Raw genomic sequence first — 16,669 nt, forward strand, 5'->3', positions numbered from 1 at the left:
GGTTCCCTAGTTAACTCATTATCCGGACGTCCACTCTAGCGCAGATTCAAGTTCTATTGCCGCATCGTTTATATCGGGTACGGGACGTTGAGGAGTATATTGTTTGCTTTGGTGGTAATGTTGTAGTAGGATTTATAACCAGAGTTCCTGTTTTGTACCAGCAGTCAAATCAACTCATCGTGTCTCCATTATGTGTGCAGGCTTGTGGAGTTTCTGTTGCAAGCAAACATGGAAAATCGTTGCTAGTGATCTCCACTGTGTACTTCGTAGTATTCAAATATGGTGGATGTCAAAGAAGGTGACGAATACAAGTTCGCTGATGAGGCTACGAGCGATGTCCGTGTTTGCTTTAGACGGGTTGGCGAGCAGCCGGAATGGTTTCCTTGCCACTCGTCTGTCCTTTCAACGGGCAGCAGTTATTTTGCAGAATTGCTTGGTCGGAGTGACATCCGTCCTAATAAATGTGTGGAAGTTGAGTGCCCGAGAGTTGAGTATGGCCATTATGTCAAGGTGCTGAAGTTGATGTATCTTCGTTGGGAATCGATTGTAGAGTCATTTGACTCTGTTAAGTTAGCTCTTGGCGTTCTTCGGGCATCGACCTCTCTCAAATGTAGGTTGATTATCGCAGGCTGTGTTGCATATCTTGAATCTGCTTCCTGGGACGAAAAGGAGGAGGAAGAGATTTTACAATTAGCTCAGAACCTGGGCCCAGAAGCGGAACCTTTGTTAGTCCGTTTGCAAGCTCCCAGTGAAAGCGCTGTGAAGAAGGTTTTCATCTCCGCGATACGTTTTGCTACGTCCATGGAAAGTTCATTTGCTCCTTTCTTTGATGACCTCAAGACTTCTGCCCAAGAGCAAATTGACTTCATGCTCCACGACGGTGACGACCCGTCTATTGTTATGATGGATGAAGGTATAAGGTCTGTGTTGAGGGAAGGTTTGACAAAACTGTTGTCAACATTTATAACTGGAGTAGATCTCCTGGCCTCGGAGTTTGATCAATCCCCTGAACAAGCAGAGAAAAGGATCCTGCGTAGCTTAGTTGACATTGACTGGATAACCAATGTCCTGACAAGGATTGAAATGATGACCGAGTTTGTTTCTGGCTGGTTAGAAACCTCAGATCATGTTATCTCTGTGGTCCAGGACAAGAAGTATAGCTCAGGTCTGTGGGCTGTCAAGGTAAAGCTTATTGAAGTGACAGGAAAGGCCTTGGATGCTGTTGGCTATGGCTCTGTTATTCTCCCGTCAACTTCCAGAGCCCGTCTGCTGAAGGCATGGCTTCCGTACATCCGAATGACAAAGTGCTTGCTTGATGGTAAGACGAAAGATGAGGCGTTTCCTCAGATGGATGCGGACTTGTGTCAGAATATTGAGAGTGCAATGGTTTCAATGATTTTAGCATTGCCTTCAGGTGATCAGTCAGATATCCTGTCCGAGTGGATGCTGAAAGCAGACCAGTTCAGATATCCTGACCTCACTGAGGCATTTGAGATGTGGTGTTATCGCAGTAAAACAGCAGTTAGAAGGCTGAAGGCAAGGACAGATAATGGTGGCAATTGTATTAGCTTGTAAGATTACCCAATAATTGAATCATTTTGGTGTAGACTGTAAGAGTAAAATTAGCTGGTTGGTACCAGGTATATGTGAACCAATTTCTCATTCTTGTATGTTGTAAACAGTCTGCCCAGGTTATATACTACCAGTTCTCTTGTAGTATCTTCATTGCCTCATCTAAAATCACCGAAGTCATCTAATAATTGTACCGGTGTGGAGATATTCCAGATTATAGTTCATGAGTTCATGTTGCAAATGGACATCTGCAGTGTAAAAAAGAAAAGTTAAAGCCTATAATGATTGATACTCATGTTTTATTTTCCTTATCATTACTTTTTTAACCAGGTTCAGAGTTTGTAGACTGAGTGTGCAACTCCCAATTCCAATCAGGTCTGGTATATGCCCCTTTTGTTCCAGAAACTGCTTAAGCATGGATCCTGAAAGACTTTGTTCCATGGCGTGCTTTCCAGGTTGTATGGCCAAAAATGCTAGCTCCTCTTTAATAAGCAAATAGACTGATGGTCTTTTTATCCAGACCTCACAGTTATTAATTTCGATAAACTAAATAAAATAATTGAAATGTTTTTTTTTGGTGTTCACCATTTTGTTCCTATATTTCTTTAGCAGTCATTCTTTAGGATTCCTGTACAACTTAATGAAGTGGTCAATCAGATAGGTTGGGAAATTTAGTTGATAGATATCAATTGTCTTCACTGAACCGCTTGCTTCAAATATAACACTAAATTATGGGTCATCCTAACCCAGCTACTCATTACATCATTAGCCAACTTCATTCCTAATCAAAACGAAACCATTTGGGATTTGGCAACTTCTGTGAAAGCGGCGCATTCATTAGTTGTCCCGTTGTGGCACAGGAATCTTCTTGGCCTCTTTAGCTTTTATCTTCAACTGATTGCAGCCATCATTAGGCCAATCTTGCGCTAATCATATCTTAAATCATTCCAGGCACTTGGCTAAGTACACATAGTAGGTCTGGTTATGTGCTTAATTAGAAGAAAGTGCTTTTTTCTGTGATAGCAGGAGGGAAATGATTGCTAGCAGATGTCCTGCTTAATTCTTCCAATCTCCTGATGTGTTAGGGCTAGCTAAAAAAGGAGCTTTCCTCCTAGTGGAACATAAAGCAGATGGTTAACAAGTGTTTTTTGTGTTAATGAAGCATCTTCCGCATCTTTTTTTATGTTGCCGACTTTTCCTACCCGTGCAAAATGAGATATAGAATTTGCAAGCTGCTCCATTTGAGATTGAGAACCAAATCTAAGGCCCCCTTTCTTTCTTCAGTTGCAGACAAGCAATTCGATGCCAGGCATGATTAGATGACGTGCGAACAGTGAATTCCACTAATTCAAGGGCCCAATTAAAAGAAGAGTATCTAGCTCAATGGAAATGATTATTACATGGTGGTGGAGTTGAACATTTGATCTGTAATCTAACCTATTCTATTCTGATTGATGGACAGGGAAGAACGTGAGACACTGATATCTGCATAGAAAGCTCTGATACACACTAACATTATACTGACAGTATACATATATGGTATGTATTTACAGCTATACCCTGATACGTATGCCACTACTGCTAACACTACCCATAGCAGTTTCTGAAACTATCATCTAGGTTCCTTGTTACAGGCCTCTTGAAGCTGTTTGCCGCCAGCAACATCAAAATTTCCGGTGCGACGCCTCCTAGGCGATAGCCATGCCGCGGTCGGCGTTGGAGTTCTGAACCTGGAGCCTGAAGCTTGTGGGATGGACAACGCCCTGCTTCTCCTTCTCAGCGGTGATGCCTTCGGAGAAGCTCCACAGCTTGGAGGCCTCCTTGGAGCTGGACGCTAGCTTCGACGGCGACGCCTCGTTGCAGTCCGCGAAGTACTTGCCCGACACCCCCGCCACCGCTGGGTGCACCGCCGCGTAGCATGTCGTTGCGGCTGCCTGCGTCGATGGACATACAAGGGTGAGTGGTCATAGCAAAGACTGTTGATCAGCTGAATTGGATAAGGCGAGTAACTGACCTGATGAACCGTCTTGAGGAGCTTGGATGCCAGGAAGAACACTGTATCTGCAAAAGTTGTTCCAGTGTACGTATAAGAACATTTGCTAGTAGGATTATTCGGGTAACTATTGAGGTTATTGTATCACTCGCTTGATCGAGTAGGAAAGCTCATCGTGTGAGTGACGCTGGGCCCACATGCCGGCCTCACATGCGACGATCGATGGTATTTTTGAAAACAGTTTGGGGAAAAGGTGAGAAGAGAAGGAGACGTACTGGTGACGAGGCCGGCACGGTCGCGGATGAGGCGTGTCCTGACGATGCCGGGGTGGACGCAGTTAGCCGTCACGTTCGCGCCCATCTCCTGTAGGTGTCAAAGTTAACAAGAAGCAGCAAAGCTATGGTTAATTAAGATGTTAATTAAGGTGATTAAGCTCTGAGAGATGATGAAGAGATGAATTACCTTGAGACGCTCGGCGAGTGCGTTGGTGTGGAGCACGTTGGCGAGCTTGGAGAGGGCGTAGGCCTTCGTCGGATCGTACGGCCTGGAAGGTTCGACCAAATTAACTCACGTGAATCTCAAGTTAAGCACGGTGACGTTCGACGTACGTGGTCTTGCGGGTGACTCGGTGGAGGTAGGCGAAGGGGTCGTCGGCGGCGGCGAACCAAGTGTGGACGGTGGATGAGACGTTGACGACGCGGCCCTGGACGCCGGTGTCCCTCGCCGTCTCCGCCATCCTCCCCAGCAGCAGCCTGGTGAGCAGGAAGTGGCCCAGGTAGTTGGTGGCGAACGTCATCTCCACCCCGTCCTCCGACACCGCCAACCGGTCCGCGAACTGCCCCGCGTTGTTGCTGCACATGCATGCACGGTATGAGTTAGCTAATTATACAGTGATCGCCGGCAAAGATGGGGAGAGTGGCCGGGCGGCCGGCCGTCCGGACGTACATGAGGAGGTTGAGCGGGAGGCGGAGGGCGAGGAAGCGCCTGGCGAAGCGGCGGACGGAGCCGAGGGAGGAGAGGTCGAGCGGCAGCACCACGACGCGGCCGGCGTCCGTGGCCGGGCCGAGCTCGGCGAGGAGGCGCGCGCGGGCGTCCTCGGCCGCCTTGAGGTTTCTTGCCGGGAGGACCAGCCTGGCGCCGCGCTTGGCCAGCACCCGCGCCGTCTCCGCCCCGATCCCCGACGTGGCGCCCGTGACGATGGCGGTGATATGGCTCAGGTCGCCGGCGCCGTCCGTGGCCTCCTCGGCGGTGGTGCGCGAGCCGAAGCCGCTCGGGCCCGCCGTGCCGGCCAGGTACCTCAGCGAGCTCAGCATGGTAGTGGTCATAGAGGAGGCTGGAAGGAAGAGATTGTGAGTTGTGGCGATGCGACAATCGAAGGAGAAAGAGGGGTATAAGTAGCCGGAGATTTAAGCCGCCTCTCACGGTTGCGCGGCGTGGGTGCACTCTGGAAAGCGACGTCAGCTTGTTCTCTTGGTGTTTGCACGAGCGGATACGTCCTAAGTCCTGTTGGTGCGTGTCAGTCGAGTGAGCATGGTTTTAAATAGCCAGCTATAGGCTATAGCCGCGAGCTTTTTCAAAACAGCTGTAGCTCGGCTATAACCGGCTATTTAAGGACTTTGATACCTTTAGTCAGGCTATAGCAGCATGCGGGAAAGACTATAGCGAGGCTATAACCTAGCTATGACCAGCTATTTAAAATAGAGAGAGTGAGTGAGTGACCGCGAGGCCGCGATCATCGACAATATCCTCTTATTTTCTTAGGTGTGCTTGACTCAGATGATTGCCTATCTGCTAGGAGTAGCTGCTAGTGCATAATGTATACATATACAGTAGTGAAATATTTAGTGGATCATATCCCTCTCCCGGTAGAGTAATTAATTGGTATGACTAATTTCTCGGTTAGGTGATATCATAGAAACTCAGTTACAGTCCATGCATGATGCAACTCGTGACTATAACAGATCATAAAGCAATCTAATGTTCTGGAGCATTTGCAACCCTTGTCGCAACTAATGACGAGCACGAATCACGGTCTACGCATGTAATTAGAAAAATCTCAGTTACAACCCATGTTGCAACTCATAATAGCACGAATCTAATGCAATCATACGGTATGTATTGCAAGGAAGATCGATCCCAATTTCTACCCATGTTTAAGAGTCGACTAACTAGTAAAGCCATAATTAATTTGGATCTTCGGTATACGGTATGTATTGCAAGGAAGATCGATCCCAATTTCGTTATTTTTGGGCCGCCAATATCACCACTCCCACGTGAGGGTGCTTCGTGTAACTGTGAAAAATGGAAAACCTAACTCCTTCTTGTAAATGTTGTGCGTGTTTTCGATGTCTTAATAGGCTCTTGAGATCATGTGGTTGGTAGTATCATTTTGATATTAATGTATATTTTCTATTGAAAACTATTGTTTTGGAAAACTTTAGTATAAAATAATCTTTTTTCAAAAATGATTCCATAACTATCTATTTTTCTTGACGCCAGGGGCCTTCATTCTATTGAGCATGATACCCTAGGGGCAGGCTAGCTGCAAAAGGATTGATTAGCTTGAACAAAACAAATCATGATAATGCTAATTTGTGTTGAACTTTCGAGAAAGGGTTAGCTTGTTTAAACCCATTCATGTATTTATGCCATACTCGGTGTTTGGCTCTGTATGTTTTACTCGTTGATTACGAAAGAATAGAACATTGCCAATTTTCCGCCTCTAGGCTGTATAGGGGTTAAGGTGGAGGACAAATAGGAGCTGATGTTGACCGGATGGTCTAACTATCAATTGCTTAAGATTTTTCTAGTTCCCATCTGACATCGTCAAATGTTGATCCGGCGTTGTTATATTTTCCCAAATAAAGTAAACTATTACAACATAGTGAGCAATGATTGCATTTGTATGAATAAACTTGTAGACTTGACAAAGAGTTATAGTTCTTAGTCGGATCAAAAGAAAATGCATTAGGTGGACAAACTGTTATAACAAACTTGAACATTTTGTTGACCTGTGTGTTAGGATTTAATTAGTTTACTTAATTAAAGGGAATCCTCCCTATGTAACCGTCGTCGTGCGGTTGCTTCGGCAACCGACGCGACGCTCCCTCACACCCCCACGATCAGTCGCGTCTCCTCTTCGCGACGGTTGACCTTGTATAAATACCCGATTGTCAATGGAATAAAGAACACAGTTCGATTCATTTGCTTCTCTCTCGATCGCTCTCAGTTTTCCTTCGAACACGTTATCAGCACGCTCTCAATCCTGAGCGATTTCGAGATCGGAAGAGACAAGAACAAGAAGAAAAGGTGAGAAACAATGCCTGCAGGAGGTTTCCTTGGATTCCTCCTTCGTCTTCTTCGCCGGGAAAGTCGCCGGAGCCGCCTCGTCGCGCGCCGCCGCCATGGTGCTGGTGGACTTCGCCGCCACAACCGCCATGTGCAGCGCCTTCGACATCTTGGTGGCCGTCGCCAAGTCTTCCGCCGGAACGAACGCCATCGCTATGGCTTCCACTGGTATGGAGGTCGCCGCCATGGCCCTCGTCGTGGTCGCGGAGGTGGTGATGGCGCAGGGCCATCAAACGCCCAAGTCGTCCCATCCACATCCGCCCCAATGGAGATGCCGGAGGCACAGCCGCTGCCGGCGTGGATTCTCGCCGGACCAGCCGCGCCAAACCTCTACGCCGACGAGGAGATGGAACCGGCGGACGATGACGTTGGCGTCGACGTCGACGACTCGGCCCTCGCCGCTCCGCCCCCACCCCTGCCTTGCCCGGTGCACGGCTGGGCCTGCCCGAGGCTTGCACAGCAGGGAATCCATGTCCAGGAGGAGGCCGAGCCCGTGGTGCCTGAGGCGGCGTCGCCGGACCTGCCGTCCCCAACTCCGGCGCACGAGCCCGGCCCGTCAAGCGTCGAGTCCGCCACGCCAAGCGCTGGACTCGCACCGATGGCCGTGCGTGACGCCGTCCTCGACAACGACGCGGGAGGCTCTGCCGCCGCTGCACAGCCTCCTCAACGCCGCATCCGCTTCATCGTGCCGCGCGCCGTGCTGCAGGCCAGCCGCGCCGGCCGGCGGCCGGGGGAGTGGAGCCCGGCGAGGCTCTCCAACGGCCACTCCAACGGCGTCGCCCCGGGGACCCTGCTCCCTGGAGGATCCTCCGACGAGGAAGAGGACGGCCAGAACACCCGTCGCCGGTGATTGCTGATGCGGCCGGCCGGCCTCGTGCTCTCCGCGTGGTTTTGAGAGTGCATACGTGGCCATGTGCATGCGGAGACACCAGCAGGCCTTGCTGTCTACTCCGTATTTACTACTAGTAGCTATTTGCTTTATTGCTTCGTAGTACTAGTTCAGCTTATTAGCAAATTAGTCTTATAACAGTGGTTCTAATTTAGTCCTGTTTAGACTCTGTTTAATTCAGTACAAGTTTTTCAGTACTGTTTTTCAGTTCAAGTACTATGTGTATTACTGAAAATGTGTGATGTAATACATTTCCGTGTGTGCACATGTTGAGATTTATTACATTCACTGTTTGCAATTGAGATTGTAAATTTCTTGCAAACTGAAATGCAAAATTCAAAGTGATTTCCTTCAAATTGATGTCTTGGGATCATGATGTGGTGTGTAGATTTATCTACCACTACTGTTTAAGCCTACATATTGTCATTTTGACATTATGATTGCCAATATGCTCTCTCATACATTTTCATTAAGTTATGACACAAGACATTCGAAGTGTGAGTATCTATACTCCGCTAATGCTGCTAGATCTACTCCAAATTTTCTTTTGGAGATTATCTACAACGTGCCATACTTAACAATTTGAGGTTCACACTAATGAGTTCAAACCCACTTCTTGAAACTTCATTTATTTTGCATAGTTCATTACGACATAACCATGATGGATTTTAATTTACGAATGTAAATTAATATTCTCTGGTTTACCATGTAGGTAAACGATGGCTCGAGAGTTCGATTCACTCGCTCTCAACGGCCACAACTACCCTATATGGGCCATGGACATCAAGATCGCCCTTGCGTCCCGTGGATTAGTGCGTGCAATCCAGACTCCAGGATTTTAAGTCTGTCGGGGAGTACAATCACGAGGTTCATAAGATCAGTTCCAAGCTGCGCTTTTGCGGGAAGGAACCTACTGATGCGGAGAAGATAGAGAAAACTCTGTCGACTATGCTCCCATCTGACAGAATCCTCCAGCAGCAGTACCGTGCTCGCGACTACCAAGTCTATTCCGATCTTATTCATATCTTACTTCAGGCTGAAAAGCATGATGAGCTACTCGCTAAGAATGGCTCTCAGCGTCCGGTTGGTTCTCAACCTCTACCTGAAGTTCATATGAATGTCGCGAACGGACGAAAGTTTGATGGTGGTTTCAAAGGAAAGCCCTCTAACTTCAATGGTAAGCGAAAGCGCAACCGGAACAGGAAGCCCAGAAACTCAGACCGTGGGAAAGGCACCGCAAAGTCCAAGTTTGACAAATCTAAGCTTTGCGACAAGTGTGGATGCTACACGCACCCCACTGACAAGTGCAAGACCCCAAGGCATCTGGCCATTCTGTACCAACAATCCCATGGACGCAACGCACCTCGAGGGAAAAGGTTTGAAGCCAACTTCAACCTTCATCCAGATGGCACCGATGGAGCTGGCTGTTCGCAAGACGTTCCCTCGGGACCAAGCAACGCCGTTACTCTCCTTCCATCAAAGGACCCTGCAGGAACGGAGGACATGATGGTTGAGTACACCTCAACCGACGTGTTTGGAGACTTCGACTAGTCCCGCTACCTCCTTAGTGACTCATATATTCATGTCCATTTGTGATGTTGTAATAGAACATAAGTATTGTTGTCATTTATATTGTATCAGCACTTTGATATAGTAAGATTGTGATCTATGTATTTAAATCAAGGATTCTTATTGAAAATTCTTCATTTTTATATATAGTTCTCTACGGGGACAATCCGATGGAAGAGGAATTATGCCTTGTGGACAAGTGCTACCACAAACTCCATACCGAGGGAGTTAAAATATTTTCGGACTCTGAAAAAGATGAATGGAGATATTTTAACTATCGCTGGACGCGATACGGTAATTGTTGGCACTGGACGTGCCATATTTACCCTCCCAAACGGTACACAAGTGATCCTTGAGGATGCCTTGTTGTATCCCGATTCTTCACGTACCTTAATCAGTTATCGAGATATTCATAAGAATGGATTTCACATCGAAACCCATGAAGACAACAAAGAGGAGTATCTACTCTTCACAAAAGATTACGGATATGGCAAGCAAGTACTTGAAAAAATTCCTTCTCTGTCGTCCGGATTGTACTATACGTACATCAAGCCCGTAGAACATGTTGCTTACAATAGAGGCATTTTTCTGAAACCTTCCCAGCCGACCCACCTCGCCGCCGCGGATCCGGTGGTTTCCCCTCCTCCGCCGGCTGCTCCGGCAGCGGGAGGGTGGGGGAACGCCGGATCCCGGTGTGTAAATAGTGTAGGGTTTATTAGGAGCTCAGCCGGCGGCGCTTTGGAGGCGGAGGCGCGGCCGGTGCGGCGTTTGGTGGCGGCGCTCATCCCCTTCGACGACGGCGTTCTCTGGAGCTCCGCCGTGGAGCGGCCGCTCTCCTCGCGTCTGCAGCTCTCGGGAGCTGCCGTGCACGCTTACCCCTGGCCGGATCTGGGACGACGGATCCGGCGATCAAAGTTGAGGAAGATGGTGATGTTGCTTGGCTTGTCGACGACGGCGGCCTCCGGGGTAGGTCCTTTGGGACCGGCGATCGGCGACTTCCCGTTCGTCGGGGGTCTGCTTCTGCTCCAAGGCGTCAAGAGGAGCAGCTGCGACGGCGCGCCACCGACGGCTCTGTGGTGCTGGCGTAGTCGGCTTGCAGAAGGGCTTGGTTGTAATTTTTTGTCTTTGTGGACCTTTCTGTATTTCTGCCAAGTTAATATCAGTTTCTTTCTCCGCAAAAAAAAAAGAACATGTTGCTTACAAGGTAATTTTCCAGAATGTTGATGCATTCCAAACCTGGCATGATCGCCTAGGCCATCCTGGTATCGGGATGATGAGGAAGATTACTAGCAATTCCATTGGTCATAATTTGCTTGAGTCCAAATTTCCTCAGTCTTCAGATTTTGTGTGCACATCATGTGCCACGGGAAAGCTTATTTTGAGGCCTTCGCACCTCAAGATACAAGCTGACCACTTCAATTTCTTGAACGAATTCAAGGAGACATTTGTGGTCCCATCCAACCATTATCTGAACCGTTTAGGTATTTCATGGTTCTTATTGACGCATCTACACGATGGTCACATGTGTGCCTTCTTTCCACACGGAACCATGCATTTGCCAAGATAATGAGGGAAGTAATTAAGTTACGAGCCCATTATCCAGAAAGTCGAATTAAATCAATTCGCATGGACAATGCTGCAGAATTCTCCTCACGTGCTTTCAATGACTATTGCATGGCCCTGGGGATTGAAGTTCAGCACTCTGTTCCATACGTCCACACTCAAAATGGTTTGGCTGAATCCCTAATTAAGAGGATCAAACTCATTGCAAGACCTTTGTTGATGAATTGCAGCTTGCCAACATCGTGTTGGGGTCATGCAGTTTTACACGCTGCCGACTTAATACAATTGCGACCTCATCGCATATCACAAGATTTCCCTCTCGCAATTGGTACGTGGAAATCAACCTAGCATTTCCCATCTGCGTAAGTTCGGATGTGCTTCATACATCCCGATCTCACCACCTCAGCGGACATCCATGGGCCCACATAGGAAACTGGGGATCTATGTGGGGTACAAATCGCCGTCGATTATTAAGTACCTGGAACCTCTTATTGGGGATCTATTCACAGCCCGTCACGCTGACTGCATATTTGACGAGGAACACTTTCCGGCATTAGGGGAGATTTCATGTACCAAAAAGAATGCACGGAAATTGATTGGAATGCTATCACCATTTCAGCCTCTCATCCACGTACCCAAGAGACCGAACTACAAGTTCGGAAAATCATAAATTTGCAACATCTTGCAAATAATCTGCCAGATTCATTTACTGATTTAAAAGGTGTCACAAAATCCTTGAATCCGGCCAGAAATGCGCCCGAAAGAGTGGAGGTACCAACTAAAACCACTCAACTACCCGTTCCCAAAAAGAGGGGGAGTAGTACGGCCTCTGACCAGGATCCTGCTTCTCGCAAGCAGCAAAGGAGAGTAAGGAGAAACTCCTCAAAGTCGAGTAGATGCAAGTCAACTCAACGTTGACAAACACCTTATGGGTAGTATACACCCGATGGAAGGGCAACCTCCACAACCCAGCTCCAGCTTGCACACACTGGCTGGGACATCGGAACACCTAGACTCACGCGTATTGGGAAATCACGAAGAGTTATCAACGGTGCACGAGATATCCATCAACTATATCGATTCTGGGGAATCATTCAACCGTAAGTCTACGATTGTCGACACTTATTTTTCTGCTACAATTGCAAATACCCTTCTTAATGATCATGATCCAAGGACTATCGTTGAGTGTGAAAAACGCTCCGACTGGCCTCAATGGAAGGATGCAATACAAGCAGAATTAGCCTCGCTTAATAAAAGGAAGGTATTCACAGAAGCAATACCTACACCTCCCAGTGTTTTCCCTGTGGGATTCAAATGGGTTTTCCTCCGGAAACGGAATGAGAACAATGAGGTGGTGAGATACAAGGCAAGGCTCGTAGCACAGGGTTTCACGCAGAGACCCGGCATTGATTTCAATGAGACATATTCTCCAGTTATGAGTGGTATCACTTTCCGATATCTAATATCTTTGGCAGTACAAAATCGTCTATCTATGCAGTTGATGGATGTCGTGACTGCATATCTTTATAGGTCACTAGATTCGGACATATACATGAAGGTTCCTGACGGAATCTCTGTCCCGAATGCAAGCGCAAAACGCAACATGTATTGTGTAAAACTGAACAAGTCTCTATACGGCTTGAAACAGTCGGGACGGATGTGGTACAACCGACTTAGTGAGTTCCTTCTTCGCAAGGGTTACTCCAATAGTGATGATTGCCCATGTGTCTTCATCAAGAAGTCCTCTTCAGGATTTTGCATCATTTCAGTGTACGTCAATGATCTCAACATCATTGGCAACACACAAGATATTGATGAAGCACACAATCATCTAAAGACAGAATTTGAGATGAAGGATTTGGGTCAAACCAAATTTTGCTTGGGTCTTCAACTCGAGCACCTTCCCTCAGGAATAATGGTACACCAAGCTGCCTATATCCAGAAAATATTGGAGAAATTCAATATGGACAAATCCTATCCATCTAAAACTCCCATGGTGGTTCGATCTCTAGACGTAGAGAAAGATCCGTTCAGGCCGAGGGATGATGGAGAAGAGATGTTGGGACCCGAGGTTCCATATCTCAGTGCCATTGGAGCGCTTATGTATCTTGCAAATTGTACGAGACCTGACCTCGCATTTGCAGTGAATCTACTTGCTAGACACAGCGCAGCTCCTACCAAACGCCATTGGTCGGGAGTAAAGAATGTCTTTAGATATCTCCAAGGCACAAAGGATCTTGGCCTATTCTTTCAGTTTCAGAGAAATCTGGACACCAATATGATTGGATACACAGATGCTGGCTATTTATCTGATCCCCATAATGCCAGATCACAAACCGGCTTTGTGTTCCTACATGGTGGAACTGCAATATCATGGAAGTCTTCGAAACAGACTCTAGTTGCAACATCCACCAATCATTCTGAAATAATCGCATTATATGAGGCATCACGCGAATGTGTGTGGCTTCGCAGGATGATAAACCACATACAACAATCATGTGGAATTGGTTCTATCGAATCACCTACCATTATCTACGAAGATAATGCAGCCTGTGTTGCACAGATGCAAACAGGATACGTCAAGAGCAATATCACTAAGCATATTGCCCATAAGTTGTTTTATCCCCATGAACTCCAAAAGGGTGGGGAAATAAACATCTTGCAAGTCAAATCATGCGATAACCTCGCTGATCTATTCACAAAGTCTCTACCAACTTCAACGTTCCAGAAATATATTCATGGAATTGGTATGCGCCAACTTCGGGATTTGCAAGAGTCAGGGGGAGTATCTTCCTGAACTATTCCTGTTCAAAGCATCATATTACACTCTTTTTCCCTTTATGAGTTTACTTTACAGGTTCTCATAAAGGTTTTTAATGAGGTAATATCAACATAAGATTATATGTCATATTTTCTGTTTTCCCCACCGGGGTTTTTAGGAAAGTATACACGACATATTTATTGCCCTCTAAATTCTATGGATATACTTCATATCGAGTTAACGGAGGCAATAATCATTATATGTTGGATCATTTTCTCCTTATTTTCCCACAGGGTTTGAAGGAGTTTTACCAAGCATATCCTACACTACTTCTCATATTTTTCCCACAGGGTTTTTGGAGAAGATTATTCCAAGGATGATCAATCACAAGTACAAGGAAGGATTAGGGGAGTGTTAGGATTTAATTAGTTTACTTAATTAAAGGGAATCCTCCCTATGTAACCGTCGTCGTGCGGTTGCTTCGGCAACCGACGCGACGCTCCCTCACACCCCACGATCAGTCGCGTCTCCTCTTCGCGACGGTTGACCTTGTATAAATACCCGATTGTCAATGGAATAAAGAACACAGTTCGATTCATTTGCTTCTCTCTCGATCGCTCTCAGTTTTCCTTCGAACACTGTGCAAATAAATTTGTAATCTCGGCACTACTTAATCCCTCTAGAGTTAGAAAATAGTGGATTCCATTTTTACTCACTAGTTATGCGTTTATAACAGAGTGAAAATTCGTCTAGATTGTCCCTTTTAGAAGATTTTTGCCCTTGTTTCTGATGTGTGACAGATTGGGTAAGGGCATCTCCAGCGGCGCGACGCAAACGGTCGCTGAGCGACCGTTTTCGTCCGCCGTGACCGGAAATGCGTCTGGGCATGTTCCAGCGGGGCGACGCAAAGTGACCGGGCCGTCCGCGGAGACGCAAACCTGGCCCAAATATGCGCCAGGTTTGCGTCTCGGCGGACGTCCGGAAACGTCCGCTTGTGTCTGGCGGATGTTTCGGCTGGCCCGCCTGGCAGCGACCCTGCGTCGATGCGTCTTCTCAAACGCGCCAGCGACTGCAAAGCTGCGTCGCTGCATCGTTTCGGCTGGCCCCCCTGGCAGCGACCCTGCGTCGATGCGTCTTCTCAAATGCGCCAGCGACTGCAAAGCTGCGTCGCTGCATCGCTTCGGGACACTGCGCCACTAATGACGACGATGCCTCGGCTGCCGAGCGGCCGCCCACCTCCGCCAACCAGGTTAATGGCGACGCCACGCGTCCCGCAGCCACCGCATGCCGCTGGCCTATATAAAGGGGGCGCGCGTTCTTCTTCCTCATCCACTCCTCCAAAGAAACCCTAGCTAGCCGCCACAAAGCTCGACCGTAGCGCCGCCTAGGTGTTCCTGCGACGCAGCCAAGCCCGCGAGGAAGTCCATGGCCGGTCCTGGTGGCCGGCGAGGCGGTCGAGGCCGCGGCCTCGGGCGCCCCCGTGGCCGGGCAGGGCCGCCGTGGTGGAGCAGCTACGGCCCCACGCTCGCCGTCGCCGCGCCCTCCTCGTCCTCGCAGGAGGAGCGCTCGCTCGAGTTCCTCCTCCGCATCGACGACGACCCACTCGCCATCAAGCGGCTATCGGACAAGTTCGCCGAGTTCGCCGACGGCGTCGAGCCGGCGCACTTGCAGCTACGGGAGGCCAGCTGCAACTTCGCCGCTGGACCGTGGAGGTCCTGTTCGACGGGCAGGGCAAGATGTACCTGCACACGGGGTGGGACAAGTTCGCCCGTGACCTCGACCTCGAGCCCGGCTGCCAGCTCACCTTCCTCTACGAGGGGGACGGCGAGATGATCGTCAAGGTGTTCGACGACACAGCCTGCCGCAGGCACTACTACACCGACGACTCCGGCTCCGACACCGAACGTCGAGTGTTCTTTCTTTGCAGCGAATCTGGCTATAGGCCAGACGAAGCCAGTAGTGAAGGTCTCTGTCTGTTCTTCCTCGGTAGAACCAACAAGGGCACCGTCTCCTCCCGCTGGATTTTCCAGTTTGGGTGATTGGGTGTGCCCTCGAATGTTCTTCCCTGGCAGCGAACATACGGAAATCAACACAACTGGCTTCTATTTTTTTAAATTTTATATTTGTGTCAACCATGGTTCAAACTATGTGTTAGTTTGTGTAAATCATGTGCCTAACTATGTGTTAGTTTGTGTAAAATCATGTTTTAAAATGTTATATTTGAAACTATGTTTAAATGGAGAAGAGGGAAGAAATGAAAAAAAAAATTAAATGCGTCGCCCCGCTGAAGCAGACCCCAGACGCAAACGGACGCGCGGACAAAAACGGTCATTTCTACGTCCGCAGCGCGACGCAAATGAACGCTCGCGGACATCAAAATGTGTCGCGCCGCTGAAGATGCCCTAAGGTGTGAGGTGATGTATGGGGTTCAAAATCTTAAGACAACGAGGAGGAGGCATGGAACAAAAAACAAGTAAAATGCTAAACTAGGGTAAAACCGCGTTCAGAGTCTCCTAAATGATTTTGCAAAAAAATAATCCAGATGAGGTATTTCAGTAAAAAAGTTAATAAATAGAGTAATATGTGCCCCAACTACGCGGTAAAAAGTGAAATTCACTCGAGAAAATTTGGATCCTTCGAGCCGTCGCGATCCTGGCAACATAGGCATATGTACTCTACGTTATATTTTTTGTTAATTGGTTCCACAAGTGGTGTGTACTTGTATATCTTGCATGTCCCTCTCCGGTATTAGCTTCCCCCTATATGTAGCACGGTGCGGTAGGAACAGTCTGGGTGTGTATTCTACCCCAGTCCATCAGAGTTCAAATCCTAAGTTTAATATTTGTGTGTCTCATAAAAGCGAAATATTTATTCTGGGTCCATCGACAGCGAGGCGTCTGTGGTAACTTTGTCAATTTTCAAGATTCAATCCGCCGGCTCAGTCTTCCGAAGGTACTCATAGGGGTAGGGTATA

General features: G+C 47.9%; 2 protein-coding genes across 2 annotated transcripts; one reads left to right on the top strand and one right to left on the bottom strand.

Annotated features, from left to right (window-relative positions):
* Positions 1-242: 242 nt before the first annotated feature.
* Positions 243-1,719, top strand: LOC124685004 (BTB/POZ domain-containing protein At3g05675-like). The gene has a single exon (XM_047219273.1). The coding sequence runs from the start codon at positions 280-282 to the stop codon at positions 1,573-1,575; it is 1,296 nt and encodes a 431-aa protein (XP_047075229.1). The 5' UTR covers positions 243-279; the 3' UTR covers positions 1,576-1,719.
* Positions 1,720-2,932: 1,213 nt separating this feature from the next.
* On the bottom strand, positions 2,933-4,878 carry LOC124685005 (short-chain dehydrogenase TIC 32 B, chloroplastic-like). Its single transcript, XM_047219274.1, has 6 exons — positions 4,511-4,878; positions 4,174-4,416; positions 4,028-4,109; positions 3,841-3,928; positions 3,587-3,633; positions 2,933-3,506 (listed from the first exon to the last, which is right to left on the bottom strand). Exons 1-6 carry the CDS (start codon positions 4,876-4,878, stop codon positions 3,261-3,263), a joined length of 1,074 nt encoding a protein of 357 aa, XP_047075230.1. The 3' UTR covers positions 2,933-3,260.
* Positions 4,879-16,669: the final 11,791 nt, after the last annotated feature.

This window comes from Lolium rigidum, chromosome 1 (assembly GCF_022539505.1).
Source record: "Lolium rigidum isolate FL_2022 chromosome 1, APGP_CSIRO_Lrig_0.1, whole genome shotgun sequence".
Classification (NCBI taxonomy): Eukaryota; Viridiplantae; Streptophyta; class Magnoliopsida; order Poales; family Poaceae; genus Lolium; species Lolium rigidum.

Excerpts from the sequence above, each read along its gene's own strand:
- LOC124685005 (XM_047219274.1), bottom strand. The coding sequence starts at position 4,878 with ATGCTGAGCTCGCTGAGGTACCTGGCCGGCACGGCGGGCCCGAGCGGC. Across the intron at positions 4,110-4,173 it reads CGAGTCACCCGCAAGACCAC|GCCGTACGATCCGACGAAGG; the intron begins GTACGTCGAACG and ends CGAACCTTCCAG. Across the intron at positions 3,507-3,586 it reads TCCTCAAGACGGTTCATCAG|GCAGCCGCAACGACATGCTA; the intron begins GTCAGTTACTCG and ends CCATCGACGCAG.
- LOC124685004 (XM_047219273.1), top strand. The coding sequence starts at position 280 with ATGGTGGATGTCAAAGAAGGTGACGAATACAAGTTCGCTGATGAGGCT.